At 43.0% G+C, this 20,554-nt stretch overlaps 2 protein-coding genes across 2 annotated transcripts; both read left to right on the top strand.

Annotated features, from left to right (window-relative positions):
• Positions 1 to 369: 369 nt before the first annotated feature.
• Positions 370 to 12,815, top strand: LOC134094432 (UDP-glucuronosyltransferase 2A1-like). The gene is made up of 3 exons (XM_062547943.1): positions 370 to 433; positions 488 to 527; positions 10,850 to 12,815. Exon 3 carries the CDS (start codon positions 10,860 to 10,862, stop codon positions 12,429 to 12,431), a length of 1,572 nt encoding a protein of 523 aa, XP_062403927.1. The 5' UTR covers positions 370 to 433; positions 488 to 527; positions 10,850 to 10,859; the 3' UTR covers positions 12,432 to 12,815.
• On the top strand, positions 398 to 15,480 carry LOC134094431 (UDP-glucuronosyltransferase 2B31-like). The gene is made up of 2 exons (XM_062547942.1): positions 398 to 527; positions 13,829 to 15,480. Exon 2 carries the CDS (start codon positions 13,839 to 13,841, stop codon positions 15,411 to 15,413), a length of 1,575 nt encoding a protein of 524 aa, XP_062403926.1. The 5' UTR covers positions 398 to 527; positions 13,829 to 13,838; the 3' UTR covers positions 15,414 to 15,480.
• The last annotated feature ends 5,074 nt before the right edge of the window (positions 15,481 to 20,554 follow it).

Here is a 20,554-nt window from a genome sequence, read left to right as displayed (position 1 = left end):
GGAGAAGTGCAGATTTAGACAGATTTGTGAACAATATTTGAGAGAAATGAGGCGTTTTGAGTATATTGAGAAAGTCTTGGATCGTTGAGTTCAGATGATAAATGGGGTCAAAAACCAAAGTGTTGTGTTCCTAATTTTGTTCAGTGTATCTGAAGTTGCCCATGATGCCCCCTGTGTTCAGTTGCCCATGCCCCCTGTGTTCAGTTGCCCATGATGCCCCCTGTGTTCCCAGTGTGGGCGTGTCCCCTCAGCAGGAGCGTAAACACGCCGGGCTAGTGCCCTCCTCCCAGGGGAGGGGTTACCTTGGGAGTTGGAGTATTTAGTTCCCTGTAGTCCAGAGGCTTTCCTGTTTAGTTTACTTGTTCATCCCGGAAAAAAAACCTCCTGCCCTCTCCTCTGGCTGAATAACTCCTGCCCTCTCCTCTGGCTGAATAACTCCTGCCCTCTCCTCTGGCTGAATAACTCCTGCCCTCTCCTCTGGCTGAATCCTCTCAGTGCTGGGGTTTTCGCAGTTAACCTTTCATTGGGTGAGTGTTACATTGAAATGCACTTTGTAGTATGCACAGTCTTCAGAGCTTACTTTTGCCACACCATTGAGAGATCTAAGATATCTTTACATACACATAGTTTGTGTGTGTGTGTGTGTGTGTGTGTGCTTGCTTAGTTTTGGCATACTACTGTGATCTCTAGGATGAATACATATACATAGTAACGTAGGTTACATGTTTTGACATACCATTTTGATACCCCCAACCCCCCCCACCCACCCACACACACACACACACACACACACACACACACACAGGAATGTTTCACCACCTGAAGTAATAGTCAAGTCAAGTCAAGTCAAGTCAAGTAACAGGATATATTTGATTAAACACAAGATGTGTTGCACAAGTTGCAATAATGCACTTAAAAGAGAACACAAAACAAATGTGTCTTTTTATGTTAAGAAAAATATGATCTTTATGGGTAATTCAATTTCTAAATGTTAATCTATCCTCACATCCATACATTGTTCATAGATACATCACGCTGTCCAATTAAAAAAAATCTCTGACTTACAAATGTTTGACACATTTATCTTGTGTGATTTCTTATAGATTTTTTTTCATTGTATGTTCTGTAAACTGCTGTTTCCTTAGAACTGTTCTGCACTTGCAGTATGGCATTTCCTAGAACTGTTCTATACCTGCTGTTCCCGTAGAACTGTTCTATACCTGCTGTTCCCGTGGAACTGTTCTGCACTTGCAGTACTGGCGTTTCCTAGAACTGTTCTATACCTGCTGTTCCCGTAGAACTGTTCTGCACTTGCAGTGCTGGTGTTTGGTCTGTACCTGCAGCACTGGGGTTCTCCGCCTCTGCCTCAGTCACCTGTTACAGCAGTCCAGTCAGCTGCAATGTGAGGTAGGCGTCAGCTGCAATGTGAGGTAGGCTTCAGCTGCAATGTGAGGTAGGCTTCAGCTGCATCTGTGAGGTAGGCTTCAGCTGCAATGTGAGGTAGGCTTCAGCTGCATATGCCCAAACAATTCCTACAAGTTCTGTGTTTACCAGATGGACACTCAAGCGAGTGTCTGAGTGAACAACTGGCCAGCTGATGTGAAATCCCACAATGTGGAAGTGAAAATGGAGTGGCAAATGAGACTGACATGCAGAGCGATCAAAGTAGAGTCCAGCTGAATTTATTCCAGGTGTTTCAGGTTGATTCCAAGACCGAAGCTCAAAAGATTGAATGAAAACATTGCAACTAAAAATAGTTCTTCCAAAGTGTAAATCCAAATCCAAATCCAGCCAATCAAAGTCAATGAACAAAGCCATGCCAATGTCCAGAGTAGCGATGTTAAACGATGCCAATGTCCAGAGTAGCGATGTTAAACGATGCCAATGTCCAGAGTAGCGATGTTAACCGATGCCAATGTCCAGAGTAGCGATGTTAAACGATGACCGTTTGACTGGTGGTTGACCGTGTCAACGTTAAATGATTAAAGTTCTCTGAAGTTGTCTGTTTTATCCATTGGTTTTATCGTGTTGTAGTCTATTAGGCAACATTCCGCATAAGATGGGCTTAGATTTGGAAATACATTACATCTACATTTCAGTACAGATCATCAGTGGTAACAAATAAGGTGCTGATGATCATCATCTTTCGTTATTATTGTTAGCACTACCTCAAACTAAAGCGGCGTCTCTTTGTCTCTTCATTTTCTTAAATGAGTCACGGCAATGTTTCAAATGAGCTTCTAACACTAGTTAAACGCCTTTATTTTTAACGTGATCACCTTGTACCCAAACCATTTAGAAACTAAGGAGTCATTTGTCCTCTGTTTACAAACAGTATAACAGTAGGCTTGAAATGGTGGCATCCCATGGACTGGAGGGTATTATGGGCGTATTCTCCCCCCAAGGGGGTCAGGATTTGACTGATTAGCTTTGCCGATTAGCAAGGCACTTCCTTGTCGCCATTTTCCAGAAATACATCATGTCCGGTGCTATTTCTCCTCATGCTGATTGGTGGCTGTTCCACTCTCAGCTCATGCATGAGCTCTCCCTCTGTACCTTACGTCAATCAGTAACCTGGCACTTAATTGGCTAAGTAAAACGGCACCGGAAACAAGCCCCTTGAAACGCCATGTTGAAGCCTGAAAAAATCGTTCAATTTGGGCATTTTTCACTAGCCGGGAACGGGACTTGTTCACTTTCTCCAGTTCTTATAATACCTCCATGCTGCCCACAGCAGTTGAGAGCTCCAGGAAGTGGGGCTTAAAGGTATACTATGCAACGTTTTTCAGTTAATCAATTCGTTCCATACTGTTATATATGATTAAATGAGTCATTACCGGTCGAACGGTGTATTTTTCGGCCGCTCTAGTGGTCTGTAGAGGTAAAACCACGCTTGCAACTTCAGGAGCCACCGGGCACGCACCCATGCCCTACTCCAGAAGTGTCATGTAAAGTCTCATGAAAAGGCACGGCAGACTGACCGATTGAGGAGTTTTGTCAAATATACACGCTAAAGCTGTAGGGGAAGCTCTGCAGAGAAATACTGTATGCAAGCATAAAACGAGCGAAAATGAAAAGTGAAAACGAAACCGGCGATGAAATCGCCAATCCTGCATAGTATACCTTTAATTAGAATTGATCATTTTCGCATCAAAGTTCCTGCTAAGTCAGTTTATATAAGGTGAAATACTGATGTCACTCTTCAAACAGTTTCTTACATTTGCCTATTTAAAAGAGTATAAGCACAAAGCATTAAAAGCTATCTATTGCCATTATGTAAGACCAAGTGGTTATGAAATAATAGCTCTAGAGAACAATTAATTGATTTTACTTTTATTTGTGACTTAGTTGTAGCCTGGCTAACGCCTACCACTTCTCAAATGAGACGTGGTCTGACAACCAGACGTTCATTTTCTCGTATTTGAAAAAATGCCCAGATCCGTTCATTGGGCGCCACGGATGTCTATCAAATGCGCATAGCTCACCCAACTCGTTCGTATGCAACGCTAAGGGCTGCCATTGACATCAGTGTAAATCCTTTGGCGTCGAATGTAGACGCAAGAAGGCAACGGAAACTACTCGGATGTTCTGTGATTGGTTCGCCAACATCAGGCGAACATTTGGGCGTTAGTTTCCAGACTGGCTTAGGAGCGGGATTGAAATCACCGCGCAAGGCAGTATGGGAAAACCCAGGCTAACTTAGTTGCACAATTAATTACAAAAAATGTGGAGTAAAACGTAAGTGCCTGTCCTAGGCTTTATCACTATGTGTGTCTGAAATGTGTTACATTTGAACTCAAAAATCCTGATTTAATTAAAAATATTCTAAATATCGCTACAGGAACTAGTTCCGAAATCAGAGAGTAGCTACGTTTACAATGACACTTTTATTCCGATTAGAAACGGAAAAACAGCTCAATCGGAATAAAAATCGTCATATAAATAAACACCTCAATCGGAATTAAAGAGGTGGTGTAGTCCGTTCCTATTCCGAATGAACACCCATGTATACGGTCATTCGGATTGACGGCTATATCTTTCCAATGAAAAGTAGCAAACAATGGCTATTCCGATCACAGATTCTTAAGTGTTAACAAGAACCTGATCGGAATAGAAAGTAGGCCATGTAAACAGATGGCGCTAAATTTCCAGTCGGAATAGTTTAATCGGAATGACAAAAAACACTGTCCATGTAAACGTGGTGAATGTGGTGTTATAGTAATTGGTGCTGAGGACTAGCATAAGACTATTGCTATTCCCTACACAAACCTAGGTACAAAAACAGATGAAAGTCAAAACAAAACCTTTAACCTCAGATCAAACATGAAAAAATGGCATGGTAGGAACTAACTTTTGCATAAATTCCACACAATTACAGGGCATACCAGTCTGTACAGAAGACGACAGTATGTAGTGTGTAGATGCGTACAAAATTTCTTTAAGTATTTTAGTTATTTTGTTTCTGTGAAACTTTAATTTAAATACTTACACACAACTGGATAACTAATGTAGTCTTACCTAGTTTTAAAACTTTCTCTTCAGAGATCCACAATGTTTTAGACTTTGGGAGAAGGACAGTAGCAGCTAGTGATGCGCGGGTGGGCTTTTTTTAAAACCCGCCCCAACCCGACTTTTCAGGAGATCCAAACCGCCCCGCCCAATCCGCAAAAATATGTTCGAATTGTGACCCAAATCCGACCCGACCCGCGGAAAGGAAAAAACGCATTTAACGTCTTTTCTAGCCTAATTAGCCCACATGAGGACAACAGCGGGTTACAATGATCGGTCATTTTGACAATCTGCGCTCCTCCACACCATTCATAATCTGCAGCCTAGACATAGCTAGTGTTAAATCTCATCTTCATAACAAGTTTCCATTCATATTTCCCCTTGCAACTTCATAGGCTAGCCTACTTTTGCGTTTAACACTGCCAAGCATTTAACAAGCACAGCTGTTTATTCGTGTAGCCTATGACAGAAGCGAGGTGTTCTCGCATTGTGCACAACCTTCGATATCCCAGATCATTAGGCTCCATGTCCATAAAGTAGCGAATGCGCGATTGACTTTTTCAGTCAGTCACGCATGGCGCAATTGGGTGCTGAATTTAGGAGAAATTATGTTTTGCGCTCGACCACACCTCCTGTATTGCAGGCGCATCGCCACCTAATATGTCGGAAGTTAACAAGTGAGAAATGTGCATTTTTACTTTTTTGACCCGACCCACCCGCAATATTTAGAAAAAACTATTAGGCCTACCCAAATCCGCCCGACCCGCGGGTAAACCCGCGGATATCCGCGGGTAATGGGCTGAACCGCGCATCACTAGTAGCAGCGATAAATTCTGGTTCCAGAAGCATGTCTGAAAAGCGTCGCTGCACATCAACCAATGGTTTGCAATATCTGCAACTAGTGCGGATTTTGTGAAGCTTTGTGATGAGGAGCTTCAGAGTAGGCAGAAGCCATCCCATCTGAACGTCTGCTTCGGACTGCAAAATGTTAAGGGCCTTGGCCAGTGGCCCCATGGTTGTGGCATACTCCTCCAGAAGGAAGATCTCAACTGGACTCAGCCTAACAGAGTCAAACAACGCTAAGTTATCGATGAATGTAATCATATTAACTTGTGTGTGAGAGCATGACGTGGTGTGTGTGTGTGGACACAGTGACATTTATAGGCCTTTGGAGTAGGGCTGGGTGATGATACAATAACTCATCATAAGGTGATATTGATCAACTGTCTGAAACATGCTCAATATATATTGAGAAGAGATGGGACCACCAATTAGGTTTGCAAGACAAACAAGATTTCATACTTAAAGGAATACGCCACCAAAAAATGAAATTAAGCTAGTCTCGGTCACCCCCAGAGTTAGAACAGTGAAAAAAACCCGGTTAAAATCCGTCCGGGCATTCTCCTGCTTTGGGAGCAGCGATGTTAGCTTTAGCTTAGAACAGTTGCTGTAGTTGAAGGGTGTCAGTGAGCACGTCCTCCAAAAAGTGACCGAGACGTCTACATTTTTTTCTAAATATATCTTGGGAGCCGTGTGTTCAAAACGAGTACAAATCATAATGCAAAATCGAACGAGACTATTACCTGAGCAGATCTTTACTTGGAACTATTTTCAGCTTCATCGCCGACGAAGCACCGCTAGCTAGGCGCAAAGTTCTCACGTAGCACCACTTGTGAAGTTCCAGTCGAAGCTAGTTGGGAGTTTACAAGACTGCTACGTGAGAACTTTGCGCCTAGCTAGCGGTGCTTCGTCGGCGATGAGGCTGAAAATAGTTCCAAGTAAAGATCTGCCCAGGTAATAGTCTCGTTCGATTTTGCATTATGATTTGTACTCGTTTTGAACACACGGCTCCCAAAATATATTTAGAAAAAAATGTAGACGTCTCGGTCACTTTTTTGGAGGACGTGCTCACTGACACCCTTCATCTACAGCAACTGTTCTAAGCTAAAGCTAACATCGCTGCTCCCAAAGCAGGAGAATGCCCGGACGGATTTTAACCGGGTTTTTTTCACTGTTCTAACTCTGGGGGTGACCGAGACTAGCTTAATTTCATTTTTGGGTGGCGTATTCCTTTAAAGGAATAGTTCGGTATTTTACACTTTAAGCCATTTTCTGTATTGCCTAGCATGAAAACGAGTGTATTTACAGTATCTGAGTGTTTTTCATTGTTGTGTCAACATTGGAGTTTCTCCTGTATTGATAATTGAAAGAACAGTGGAATGTTATATTAAGTGTTGGTAAGGGTTTAAGTTTGCCATGTTTATTCTAAATCTTTATTTGGTTATTAACATGATCAATAATGATCAATATTGATCAATTAGATCAAGTTAAATGACCATATATTTCACAGCCATATCACCAGGCCTTCATAAGTTCAGGCCAGTCATATAGTAAGTTCTCCATTTAACCATGTAGAATCTGATATACAATAGTAATTCTAATTGAAGTAATATATGAATTTAAAAACTCCAAAATCAATACTTACTGTACATGGGCAACTTGAGTGAAGTGAAAATAGTTCTTAGAGCTCCTTTTCCCTGATCGTAGGATTCTCTCCACAGCAAGGAACAATGAATTCCACCTGGTTGCGTTTGGCCGGATCAGCTGAATTTTGAAATCTGATCTGGACAACCTTTTGAAAGCATCATTAGATGTTGCTTTGGCTGCATCCACTGTGGAGACAAGATTTAATAAATGGCAGGCACATCGATGGCGCTTCGGGAGTTTGAATTGGAAACCATCGTCTTCATTTAAGATAGATGTGACCTCGACAAAATCCACTCCAAACCCATCCCACTCCTGATCCTCCTCATCCATCTCATCATCATCCGCAGATTCATCTGAAGAATTGTTGTTATTTTCATCCTGTTCTCCGTACATGCGGAATGCTGTCAAGAAATTGGAACCGTTGTCCGTAGTAGTTCGGATTATCTTGTTCTGTGTGCCATATTCCACATGATTCTCAATTAACGCACTACCCAAGACATCAAAAGTGTGTGCACCTCTCAGCTTCTGACATGCTAGTGCCACTGAACACCTCTCTAGGGTATTGGGATCAACCCAGTAGTGCCACTGAACACCTCTCTAGGGTATTGGGATCAACCCAGTAGTGCCACTGAACACCTCTCTAGGGTATTGGGATCCACCCAGTAGTGCCACTGAACACCTCTCTAGGGTATTGGGATCCACCCAGTAGTGCCACTGAACACCTCTCTAGGGTATTGGGATCCACCCAGTAGTGCCACTGAACACCTCTCTAGGGTATTGGGATCCACCCAGTAGTGCCACTGAACACCTCTCTAGGGTATTGGGATCCACCCAGTAGTGCCACTGAACACCTCTCTAGGGTATTGGGATCCACCCAGTGAGCAGTAACTCCAAGAAAACTTCTTCGTCTTGGGCTCCAGTAATCTGTTGTAGCAATAAAATCGACTGTGTCTATAGCTTCTTTGATGTTCCTTTTCATCTCAATTGCAGCCTCATCTATCCTGCGTCTCAAGGTGGTCCTGGATAAGACAGAGGCATTTGGATGGAGGTCTTGCACAAGCTTATGAAATGATGGCTGCTCTATCACACTAAAGGGCTGGAGGCTCTGGATCACAAAATTCATAACAGCATGATCAATATGTCTCTGTGAAACTACCTTTATTTCACCTAATTTTAACTGTTTCAGTTGAAGGACTGTCTTGGTTCTTTGCTTTTCTTTTGCGTGGGGCAGCAGTCACAGCGTCATACGTAGCTATGTAACTTGCAGGCTTTCTCTGATAAAAAAAAAAAAAAACATGTCCATATAGGTTACTCCCATTTACGAATAAAATACACTTTTTTCATCATCAGCTCGACTCGAGGGAGAGAACTGCCTAGAGAGTGCATCTGGCTTCTTGTTCTTGGTTCCTGGATGCTATGAGAGTGTGAAATCAAAGCGAGTGAAGAACAGCACCCACTGGGTTTACGGGAGTTCAGGCGTTGAGCTTGTTGGAGGTATTCTAGGTTTTTATAGTCAGTCCTTAAAATGGATGCTGGGCCCCCTCTAGCCAGGGTCTTCTAGGACACGCTGAACAGTCAATGGGTATTTCTCAAAGTCAAGAGCTCGTCCTTGATAGAATGCTTTCTTTCAAGTCGAGTGCTAGAGAGACAATGCTACACACCTTCCCAGTATCCCCTCCAGCCGTCAAGATCGCATGCAATGGAACAGCCTAGTGAGTGTGGAAGTGCACGGTTCCGGCTGCGCGCTTAATTAGAACCGTGGAAATTGTGCTGCTTTTGCAGGAGTTCCGACAACTGCAGCTCCACTTTCCTCTAAATAAACTTTTTGGAGTAGCCTACAGTATTTCCACATTCGACTTGGTCTTCACATATCACAATCCGTAGTTTATAATTATGTTAGTGTCAATGGAAAGTTATACCGATAATTGGCAACAGCAACGGTAATGTTAAACTTCTACAAAGTTCGTATTGGGCGAAATTCTGAGATTAATTAATAACAAGTCTATCACAACTTGTTCATGCACATTGACATATGCATTTATGATGAATATGCACAATAACTTGATAAATGCCTGAGCAAATATACGATGGCATTAACAGAACACTTGATAAATCATATTTAGCCTACATTAACACGCACTGCTTCTTTGCATCTACTTTCCATCTCCCTCTCTCTCTTTTTTTTTTAAACCGCCCCGTCAGAAAATTTCTAATTGTTCATACGCAAAGGATTGTGGGTTATTTCTTCACTCCAAGGATCCATCGATGCATCCTCCAAAATTCTCCGAAATTCTCAGAACGAAGGACTCAGTACTCAATACTCAGTACGCATCCTTGACTTTGGAACAGTGCTTGACGAGATTTGATGATGTAACGTCCTTGAAAAAGTGGCTTGGAAGGAGCAATCCTTGACTTTGAGAAGCACTCAATAACTCTCTCTAATGTCACACCTGGTCTCGGTATCAGTCAAATGGTAGGACAGGAAGGCACAGAGGTACAGCTTACCATCTGAGGAGCGTTCAGAAAGGACAGCACCTATCGCCATGTCTGATGCATCCACCTGAGCGATGAATGTCAATGCCCAATTTGGGCACCATCAGAATGGGAGCCGGGAACAAACATCGCTTTAGCTCTTCTTATTAGTTAGCTCGGTAAGCCACAGAACTGATATTTCTGATACATTTAAGACAACACTGACTTCCCTAATGATGAATCCAAAGAAGGAGACCTCAGTGGTGAGAAGTGGAACTCACACTTCTCTGGTTTAAGGAAGAGATTGTTCTTGAGCAACCTCTGGAGAACCTGGTGCACATGCTTGTGTAGGGTCCGAGAGAAGATTAAAATATTGTCAACTGTATATATCAACTGTCTCTAAGAAAGATTTGTTTGCTGCACTACTGAAAGATTTTGTATTGATTTAATGAACCAATTTAAGTTTAATTCCACAACTGGTTTCGCCCCTGAAAGTTGTAAGTCAATGAAGCCTTTCCAGACCCACTCTCAATCTCAACTGAGATTTGATAAGCAGTCTGGTATTAATGAAGATAGAGCATGGCCAGGTTGAGCAGCTGCCTGGTATTAACTAAGTTAGAGCATGGCCAGGTAGAGAAGCAGACTAATGAAGTTAGAGCATGGCGAGATCGAAAGCTAAACAACCATTCACGATGCTGTAATCGGTACCAGCAAACCTTGGGTAGCTAGCTTGTTTACATATGTTAGCTGGTGGTATACACATCATAAAACTCAATCCCAATGTATTTCTTTGTTACAATAACATAATTTTTAGACTTTGCAGTGCCTATTTCTTGCTAAATATAATCCAATTGTTAAAAAGTTTCTCAAGTTTCTCAAGACGGTCATGTTGGATTGTTTTTCCCAGTCGAGAGTTCTGTCAGGACATTTACATACAGGTGATCTGACTGGCTGACATGAGGCTGACGTATGCATTGGCCCTAGAAAAGTTGAATTTTTCTTAACTTTTGCCGCAAGTGACGCAACAACACAACAGACCCACAATTCCATTGGACAATGCATGACGCTAACACTAACTCCTTCAAAGTGAATGAGATGATGCTAAACCATTCAAAGTGAATGAGGTCTGCTGGTGGAGACTGATAGTGTTGTCTGAAGCTGCTGATCTGGTGTCAGCCCTGAGGATTGTGGCCCCTGTCATTCCCCTGCACGGTTTAGGAAATCGCTGTTTAGCCGTGTTTCAATAAAAAACAAAGCTGTAACCTGTATAACATTTCTCTGTGTGAGAGTCGAAGTCTAGGTTATCCTGGACAGTGCAGATTTGGGGTTAGCATTGCATGCCTGCATCACACAGTAACTGGTCTGTCCTCTCTTCTTTCAGATCGGTCAAGATGCATCACTTCACCTGGACAGTCTTGGTGCTGTCAGTCACTCTGTCTGTGAGCTCTGGAGGTAAAGTGCTGGTGTTCCCAGTGGATGGCAGCCACTGGGTGAACATGAAGGTCATCGTTGAGGAGCTCCACTCCCGAGGCCACAGCATCACTGTAGTGCGACCCACAGACAGCTGGTACATTAAAGAGGAGTCTCCCCATTACAAGGCCATCAACATCCTCAGTCCTGGAGGCTTTGATGAGAAGTCCTTTGGCTCCCTTGTGATGAGACAGCTGAACATACGGAAAGAAGGGAAGTACTTGACTTTCTTGATGCTTGTGTTGGAAGTAATGGAGCACATGTCAAAGTTGCATCGGCGAATGTGTGAGATGACGGCGATGATGTTTCAAGATGAGGCTCTCATGAAATCACTCACTGATTCCAAGTTTGATGTCGTCCTGACTGATCCATTCATAGGAGGCGGAGTGTTTCTGGCCCGACGTCTTGGTCTTCCACTGGTGTTTAATGTGCGGTGGACAGCACATGGAGAGGGACACTTTGCCATCGCCCCCACCTCACTTTCATATGTCCCTATGCCAGGAGTTGAGCTGACAGACAAGATGACTTTCTCTCAGAGACTTAAGAACATGCTGATATACACCTTTAGTTTATATCGAACTGCAACAATTATTGCTCCTCATTACGACACATTTTGCAAACGGTTCTTTGGGCCTGATGTCGACTACTTCTCCTTATTCCAAGATGCTGATATCTGGCTCATGAGGAATGACTTCACCTTTGAGTTTCCACGCCCAACCATGCCCAATGTGGTCTACATGGGTGGGTTCCAATGCAAGCCATCTAGACCACTTCCTGTTGACCTGGAAGAGTTTGTCAATAGCTCTGGGGAGCATGGGGCCATTGTTATGTCCCTGGGTACTCTTTTAGCTGAGCTCCCCAGTGATATCGCGGAGGAGATTGCGGCAGCTTTTGCTCAGCTTCCCCAAAAGGTCCTCTGGAGATACACAGGGCCCAAGCCCTCGACTCTTGGCAACAACACTTTACTAGTGGACTGGCTGCCCCAAAATGACCTGCTGGGACACCCAAAGACAAAAGTGTTTGTAGCCCATGGGGGCACCAATGGTGTCCAAGAAGCAATCTACCATGGTGTCCCGATACTTGGCTTGCCTCTGATGTTTGATCAGCCAGATAACCTGATCAGAATGGTGGCAAGAGGAACGGCTAAGGTACTGGACATTGCCACTCTGGACAGAGCAGAGCTTGTGGAGGCACTAAAGGAGGTGCTCTATGAACCGTCCTACAGGGAGAACATGCAGAGGCTCTCCAGGATCCACCATGACCAGCCCATGAAGCCTCTGGACCGTGCTATTTTCTGGATCGAGTTCGTCATGAGGAACGGAGGTGCCGGTCACCTGCGCACCCAGTCCTTCAGGATGTCCTGGATCGCTTATCACTCTATAGATGTCATTCTGACTCTGCTCACGGCTCTGCTGCTCTTACTGTTGATTACGGTCCTGGCCATCAAAAAATGCTGTTCACTTTTATTCAAAAAGAAACTTAAAATTGAGTAGCTATTTTTATTCTGGCAATGTCACAGTTACAGAGCCCTTGGTGATTTATTGTCAAGCACCTTTGTAATACTTTTGTAATGGTTTGTATTATTTTTGCATTTCCTCATACTTTTTACACATGGGAAACGGAAAAGTACTGTGAAATGTTTGACAAGCTAATAGAAGACTATTGATATATTACAAATATTGGTTAATAAAAGTCGTCACTATGACACAATATCACTTACAGTGTGTGGTAAATTTCTTATCTCATCTCCAAATATTGGTAACATTGAGTGTTGTGTGGTCCACATGCACTGGAAATGTTTAAATCCCTTGACCATATGAATGTACTGAACAATATGTATTTGACACAGCAGGAACTTAATAAATTGACTTTAATTCTCAAATATGAAATTAGAGTTTTTGTATTTTTGAAAACTTGCAACTTTTACGCCATCACATTTGAAACCCATTTACTGTACGTTTCGACTCACTACATTTGACACTATATTCACTGTACCCCTAAACATGTTTTTAACAATGCGTGGCTGACGTATGCATTGGCCCTTGAAAAGTTGAATCTTTCTCAACTTTTGCCGCAAGTGGCGCAACAACACGACAGACCTACAATTCAATTGGACAATGCATGACCTGCCGTCAGCCTCGAGGATTGTGCCCCCTGTCATTCCACTACACCAATGGTTCCCAAACTTTTCTGGCTCACAGCACCCCTAAACATATCTCTCTCCACCCACCGCACCCCTATTCTGGCTCACAGCACCCCTAAACATATCTCTCTCCACCCACCGCACCCATATTGTTTACTTTTTACTCTCAACCTCATTTGTGCATTATTTGTACTTCATGCCATTTTATTTAACCTTGTGATATGTTGGATAGGCCATAGCTGCTTTTAATATAATAACATTATTATGAGAAGGTGCGGTTTATCTCATTTTTGTTTTATTCAAATGAACCATTCTCTTTAATTCAACTTTTGAAAGAATAGTGAACAGAATATTCAGAAATATCAGGAATATGCCTTCGACTAAAGTGCATGAAATGTCTGTTCATCTACCGCAACTGTATTTTGGAATTGATATTATGGCTAATTTCTTAAAAACAAAAAAAAAAAAACATGTCAATAAATGATCAGCTTGGACTATTCCGTGGCACCCGTGAGCATGATTCACGGCACCCACTCTGAAAACCCTGCACTACACTGTGCCCCTGTATTCCACTGCACTGTTTAGGAAATCGCTGTTTAGCCGTGTTTCAATAAAAAAAAAAGCTTTAACCTATAACATTTCTCTGTGTGAGGGTCAAATGTCTAGGCTATCCTGGACAGTGCAGATTTGGGGTTAGCATTGCATGCCTGTATCACACAGTAACTGGTCTGTCCTCTCTTCTTTCAGATCGGTCAAGATGCATCACTTCACCTGGACAGTCTTGGTGCTGTCAGTCACTCTGTCTGTGAGCTCTGGAGGTAAAGTGCTGGTGTTCCCAGTAGATGGCAGCCACTGGGTGAACATGAAGGTCATCGTTGAGGAGCTCCACTCCCGAGGCCACAGCATCACTGTAGTGCGAGCCTCAGACAGCTGGTACATTAAAGAGGAGTCTCCCCATTACAAGGCCATCAACATCCTCAGTCCTGGAGGCTTTGATGAGAAGTTCTTTGGCTCCCTTGTGATGAGAGTGTTGAACACAAGGAAAGAAGGAAAGTTCTTCTGGACTCGCTTGATGCTTCAGTTGGAAGTAATGGAGCACTTCTCAAAGGTGCAACGGCAAATGTGTGAGATGACGGCGATGATGTTTCAAGATGCGGCTCTCATGACATCACTCACTGATTCCAAGTTTGATGTGGTTCTGACTGATCCATTCATAGGAGGGGGAGTGTTTCTGGCCCGACGTCTAGATCTTCCACTGGTGTTTAATGTGCGGTGGACGGTGCATGGAGAGGGACACTTTGCCATCGCTCCCACCCCTCTCTCCTATGTCCCTATGCCAGGATCTGAGTTGACAGACAAGATGACTTTCTCTCAGAGACTTAAGAACATGCTGATATACGCCTTTAATTCATATAAAATTGCAACAATTATTGCTCCTCACTACAACACGTTTTGCAAACAGTTCTTTGGGTCTGAAGTCGAGTACTTCTCCTTATTCCAGAATGCTGATATCTGGCTCATGAGGAATGACTTCACCTTTGAGTTTCCACACCCAACTATGCCCAATGTGGTCTACATGGGTGGGTTCCAATGCAAGCCTGCTAGACCACTTCCTGTTGACCTGGAAGAGTTTGTCAATAGCTCTGGGGAGCATGGCGTCATTGTTATGTCCCTGGGTACTCTTTTAGCTGAGCTCCCCAGTGATACAGCCGAGGAGATTGCGGCAGCTTTTGTTCAGCTTCCCCAAAAAGTCCTCTGGAGATACACAGGGCCCAAGCCCTCGACTCTTGGCAACAACACCTTACTAGTGGACTGGCTGCCCCAAAATGACCTGCTGGGACACCCAAAGACAAAAGTGTTTGTAGCCCATGGGGGCACCAATGGTGTCCAAGAAGCAATCTACCATGGTATCCCGATACTTGGCTTGCCTCTGATGTTTGATCAGCCAGATAACCTGTCCAGAATGGTGCGAAGAGGAACGGCTAAGGTACTGGACATTGCCACTCTGGACAGAGCAGAGCTTGTGGAGGCACTAAAGGAGGTGCTGTATGAGCCGTCCTACAGGGAGAACATGCAGAGGCTCTCCAGGATCCACCATGACCAGCCCATGAAGCCTCTGGACCGTGCTATTTTCTGGATCGAGTTCGTCATGAGGAACGGAGGTGCCGGTCACCTGCGCACCCAGTCCTTCAGGATGTCCTGGATCGCTTATCACTCTATAGACGTCATTCTGTCTCTGCTCATGGCTTTGATGCTCTTACTGTTGATTACGTTCCTGGCAATCAAAAAATGCTGTTCACTTTTATTCAGAAAGGAAGTTAAAATTGAGTGACACTTTTCATTCTGGTAATATCTCTGTTACTGAGCCCTTGGTGATTTATTGCAAGGCACCTTCATAATACTTATGTATTGGTTTGTGTTATTTATGAATAGCATTTCCACATTGGCCAATGAAAGGTGAGGTAGCTCTTGACTCCTTTGCCACTACTTTTAGTTACTTTGTTGATAAGCATGCACCATTCAAAAAGGCTAGGATTAAAGACAGGGTTATGCCTTGGGTGACGTAGGAGGTATCCTCTCTTTTGAATAACAGGAATAGTGCAGGGTCCCGAGCCAGGAGCTCTGGTGACCCCCAACACTGGCTGTCTTTAGACAACTCAGACAGAAATGTACTACAGCTGTTAGGAAAGCTAAATCTGAATATTTTTCAAATCTAGTCACCAACTCTTTTACAAATCCTGCCAAGTTCTGGGGTGCAATTAACTTGACTAAAAGTCGGCCCTCTGGTGCTCTCCCCATCAGCATCACAGTAAAAGGCTGTGTGATCTCAGATCCGGGTGATATTAGACATGCTTTTAGTAAACACTTCTCGGAAGCTGGTAAATTATTTGATAAACTGTTTCCTGGTCCCTCTCCCTCAGAGGTCCCTGTTGTTAGCCCTCCCCCTGATCGTGTCACCCATTTCACCTTTCAGCCTCTCATGTCCACTGAGGTCCTCAGAATTTCACTGTCTATAGATCCTAAGTCAAAAGGAAGCACTGTGCTGTCCATAGATCCTAAGTCAAAAGGAAGCACTGTGCTGCCCTCTTTGTCAATCTCTCAAAGGCTTTTGACACAGTCGATCACCAGCTGCTTCTGAAAAGGCTGTCTGATATTGGTTTGGACACGGATGCCTGTGCGTGGTTTCATGGCTACCTATCTTCTAGGCGTCAATGTGTGAAATCACCACTTGGTAATTCAGAATTCCTTTCCATTGAGAAAGGTGTCCCTCAGGGCTCGGTTCTAGGTCCTGTACTATTTATATTAACAAACTAGTCTCCTCCCTAACTGGTTGCCATGCCCACTTACATGCAGATGACACCATTGTCTACTGTACTGCAGATACCCCTCAGGCTGCAGTCGACAACTTACAGCTTTCTTTTAACTTACTACAGGACACTCTTAAATTGGTTCTTAACCCTCAAAAGACCACATTCATGTTATTTTCAAGAGCTAAAGTGGCTGATTTTATGGAACTTCATATTTTAACAGTGGATGGCTCTCTTATAGAGAGAGTCTCTGAGTATAAATATCTAGGACTTTGGCTTGATGAGAAGCTCTCTTTTAAGTCCCACATTAACCGCCTTGCCTCCAAGCTCTGCCAGAAGTTGGGCTTTTTATACAGAAACAAGTCCAGCTTTCCCATGATCAGTAGGAAGAGAGTGGTTGAGGCTGTATTTTTTTTAATCAGTTTTAGACTATGGTGATGTCATTTACAGGCATGCAACAGCAACCATTTAAAGCAATTAGACGCTGTCTATCATTCCGCTCTTAGATTCATCACTGGTGATAACTATAATACACACCACTGCACTCTTTACAGTAAGGTTGGCTGGCCCTCTCTTTCTTCGAGGCACAGTTTCCATTGGCACTTGTTTGTTTTTAAAGCAATTAGTGGTAAACTACCGCCCTATATCTCCTCCTTATTGCAATGGAACCTTGGATCCTACAAAACCAGATCTAACAGCTGGCTCACTCTCAGGGTCCCTAGTGTGCACTCAGAGCTTGGCAAAGCTGCATTTCTTTTCAATGCCCCTAGTACCTGTAACACTCTGCAACAAACTTTAAAGCTAGAGATATTGTGATACTGTATTTAAGCAGTTAGTGTCACATCTCTGCTCACCAAGTTGTAACTGTTTTTAGTTTTTTACTTTACTTTATAAATTTGTTTTATTCATTTTATATATATATATCTATCTATATATTTTTTATATGATATTTTTAAAAATCTAAACGTGTTTCTATGTTCCGTCTATTGTTTTTATTAATGCACAACCTTTTCCTGTAAACTCGTCGTCATTGTAAATGAGGGAAACCTCAACGCCCTACGAGTATAAATAAAGGTTTGAAATTAAATGAATATCAGACATTTCAGTATATACAGTAGGCTAGATTATTACACGGCTCTTCAGAGTGCTGCAGAAAAGTTCCGTTCACATGAATGGGCCTTCCCAACGTTCGCAGGTCTGTTAAATCTATATAATGACCGCTGAAAGTAATGACCTCTGTCAGTGGCAACGGGTTTTGTGCTCTTAATTCACGTCTTTCATATCAATCCGCAACAAAGCCGTTCGCTGGTTGCAACGGAATTTCATTTAAGCTACTAAGTATGTTGCCAGGCAACACCTAACAACTGTGGCGAACTATATGCTAGTTCTAACGGAAAGCCACCAAACGGTAGCCAAGTCATTGCTAAAGAGTTAAATTTCATTTCTCGTTTTGGCAAGTAGCCGTATAATAAGCGGGATAATATATAGAACGCCGGTCATTATCGGACTAGGCGCATCAGTGCAACCAATGCAAAAAGTTAGTCTGGAGCCCTGCCTCACAGGAAACAGACTCGTTTTTTTTGTTTCGTTTTGTATGTTTGTCATTTTTGTGGTTTTGGTATGTATTTACAGTGAGTCCAATATGTATTTGATCCCTTGCTGATTTTGCTGGTTTGCCCACTAATAAAGACATGATCAGTCTATAAATTTATGATAATATGTATTAAAACATGGAGAGACAAAATATCAAAAAGAAATTCCAGAAAATAACTTTAAAGAATATATTTTAATTAATTTGTATATCATTGAGGGAAATAAGTATTTGATCCCTCTGGCCAAACACACTCAATACTTAGTGGCAAAGCCTTTGTTTGCAAGCACAGCAGTGAGACGTTTTTTGTAGTTAACCACAAGTTTAGCACACACACCAGGTGGAATTTTGGCCCACTCTTCTTTGCAGATCCTCTCTAAGTCATGAAGGTTGGTGGGCTGTCGCCTGGCCACTCTGACCTTCAGCTCCCTCCATAGATTTTCGATCGGATTGAGGTCCGGTGACTGGCTGGGCCATTCCATGACCTTGATGTGATGTTTCTTGAGCCAATCTTTTGTTGCCTTTGCTGTGTGCTTCGGGTCATTATCATGTTGGAAGACCCAACCACGGCCAATTTTCAGCTTCCTGGCAGAGGGGAGGAGGTTGTCCTTCAGGATTGTACGGTACATGGCTCCATCCATCTTCCCAGTGATGCGGTGAAGTAGACCTGTACCCTTGGCGGAGAAACACCCCCAAAACATTATGCTTCCACCTCCATGCTTGACGGTGGGCACAGTGTTCCTGGGGTCATAAGCAGCATTTTTTTTCCTCCACACATGACGGGTAGAATTGAGGCCAAAAAGCTCAATTTTGGTCTCGTCCGACCACATAACTTTCTCCCAATAACTTGGTTCATCTTTCAGGTGATCATTGGCGTACTTAAGGCGCGCGTCCACATGTGCCTTCTTGAGAAGGGGCACCTTTCGGGCACTGCGGGATGTTAACCCATTGCTGCGCAAAGTGTTGCCTATTGTTTCCTTGCAAACTGTGGTCCCAGCTGCCTTCAGGTCATTTGCCAACTCCTGCCGAGTGGTTGTAGGATGATTTTTGACCGTTCTCAGAATCATTGCTACCCCACGAGGTGGAATCTTCTTAGGAGCGCCGGACCGAGGTCTGTTGATGATCATGTTATGCTTTTTAAATTTTCTTACAATTGCACCAATTGTTGTTACCTTCAAATCCAACACCTTGCTAATCTTTTTGTACCCCATTCCAGCTTTGTGGAGATCAACAATCCTGACTCTGAGGTCCTGAGACAGCTCTTTGGTCTTCCCCATGGTGAACAGTTTGGAATCTGTCTGATTGTCTGATTCTGTGAACAGGTGTTTTTCACACGAGTGATTAGTGAGAACAGGTGGCTTCAGTTCAGGTAACAAGTCGATTGGGAGTGTCTACCTGGTCTGTAAAAGCCAGAACTCCTAATGAATACTAAGGGATCAAATACTTATTTCCCTCAATGAAATACAAATAAATTAATATATATTCCTTAGGTTCATTTTCTGGATTTTTTTTTTAATATTCTGTCTCTCCATGTTTTAATACATATTATCATGAATGTATAGACTGATCATGTCTTTATTAGTGGGCAAACCGGCAAAATCAGCAAGGGATCAAATACATATTGGACTCACTGTATATATGTATTTACTATTTTACATCGTATATAACATATTTTATTATAACGTTTGACATGTTTATTTCTTAGTAACAAACCCACCAAACTCTAACACAGTCATTAGCTGTGAAGTTGATATAATCAAAGGTAACGTCCAGACTTCCACAAAAAATAGGATTTTTATCAACTGAGGGAGCAAGTTAGCCTGGATAATTTTGATGAATATTTAAATAAATATGACTGAATAGGCTACACTGCGTGCTCCAACCCAATTTCAAAGTTTACACTAAACGCCCATCACCATACAGGCTCGTGTTAGAAAGCTTTCCCAATCATTAGCACCCAGACTCTAGACTATTTACTAAGTGAATGAAATTGATTTTAACCAGACTATTTTAGTTGTGGAAAAATTGAATCTACTATATTGTAATCTAATTGGGTTTCCTCTGAAGCTGTTCACTCGCCTCACCCCTGGTTTAGACCTGTGTGTGTGTGTGTGTGTGTGTGTGTGTGTGTGTGTGTACGGTAACAAATGGCAAATGTATCTGAAGTTGCCCATGCCCCTTGTGTTCAGAGTCTGTACTGTGTGTGTGTGTGTGTGTACGGTAACAAATGGCAAATGTATCTGAAGTTGCCCATGCCCCTGTGTTCAGAGTCTGTACTGTAGGCGTGTCCCTTCACCAGGAGCATAAACACACTGCTGGGCTTGCGCCCTCCTAGAGGGATTGAACACTCATGTGTTTCAGACTACTTCCACATTTTTGAGTTGAGTATCAAATTGCATCCTGTCCACGTGAGTACAGCATTGCAGAGTAGGCAGTCTTTGTTTTCCCAGCCTTCCTTACACAATTCTCCCCAGGGGAGGGATTACCTTGGGAGTGGGAGTGTTTTGTGTCCCGTAGTCCAAAGATTTTCCTGTTTAGTTTACACGTTCATCCTGAATAACTCCTGCCCTCTCC

The sequence above is a fragment of the Sardina pilchardus genome, chromosome 10 (assembly GCF_963854185.1).
Source record: "Sardina pilchardus chromosome 10, fSarPil1.1, whole genome shotgun sequence".
Classification (NCBI taxonomy): domain Eukaryota; kingdom Metazoa; phylum Chordata; class Actinopteri; order Clupeiformes; family Clupeidae; genus Sardina; species Sardina pilchardus.
Note: the sequence above shows the minus strand (reverse complement) of the source record. Positions and strands in the feature narration are given on the sequence as shown.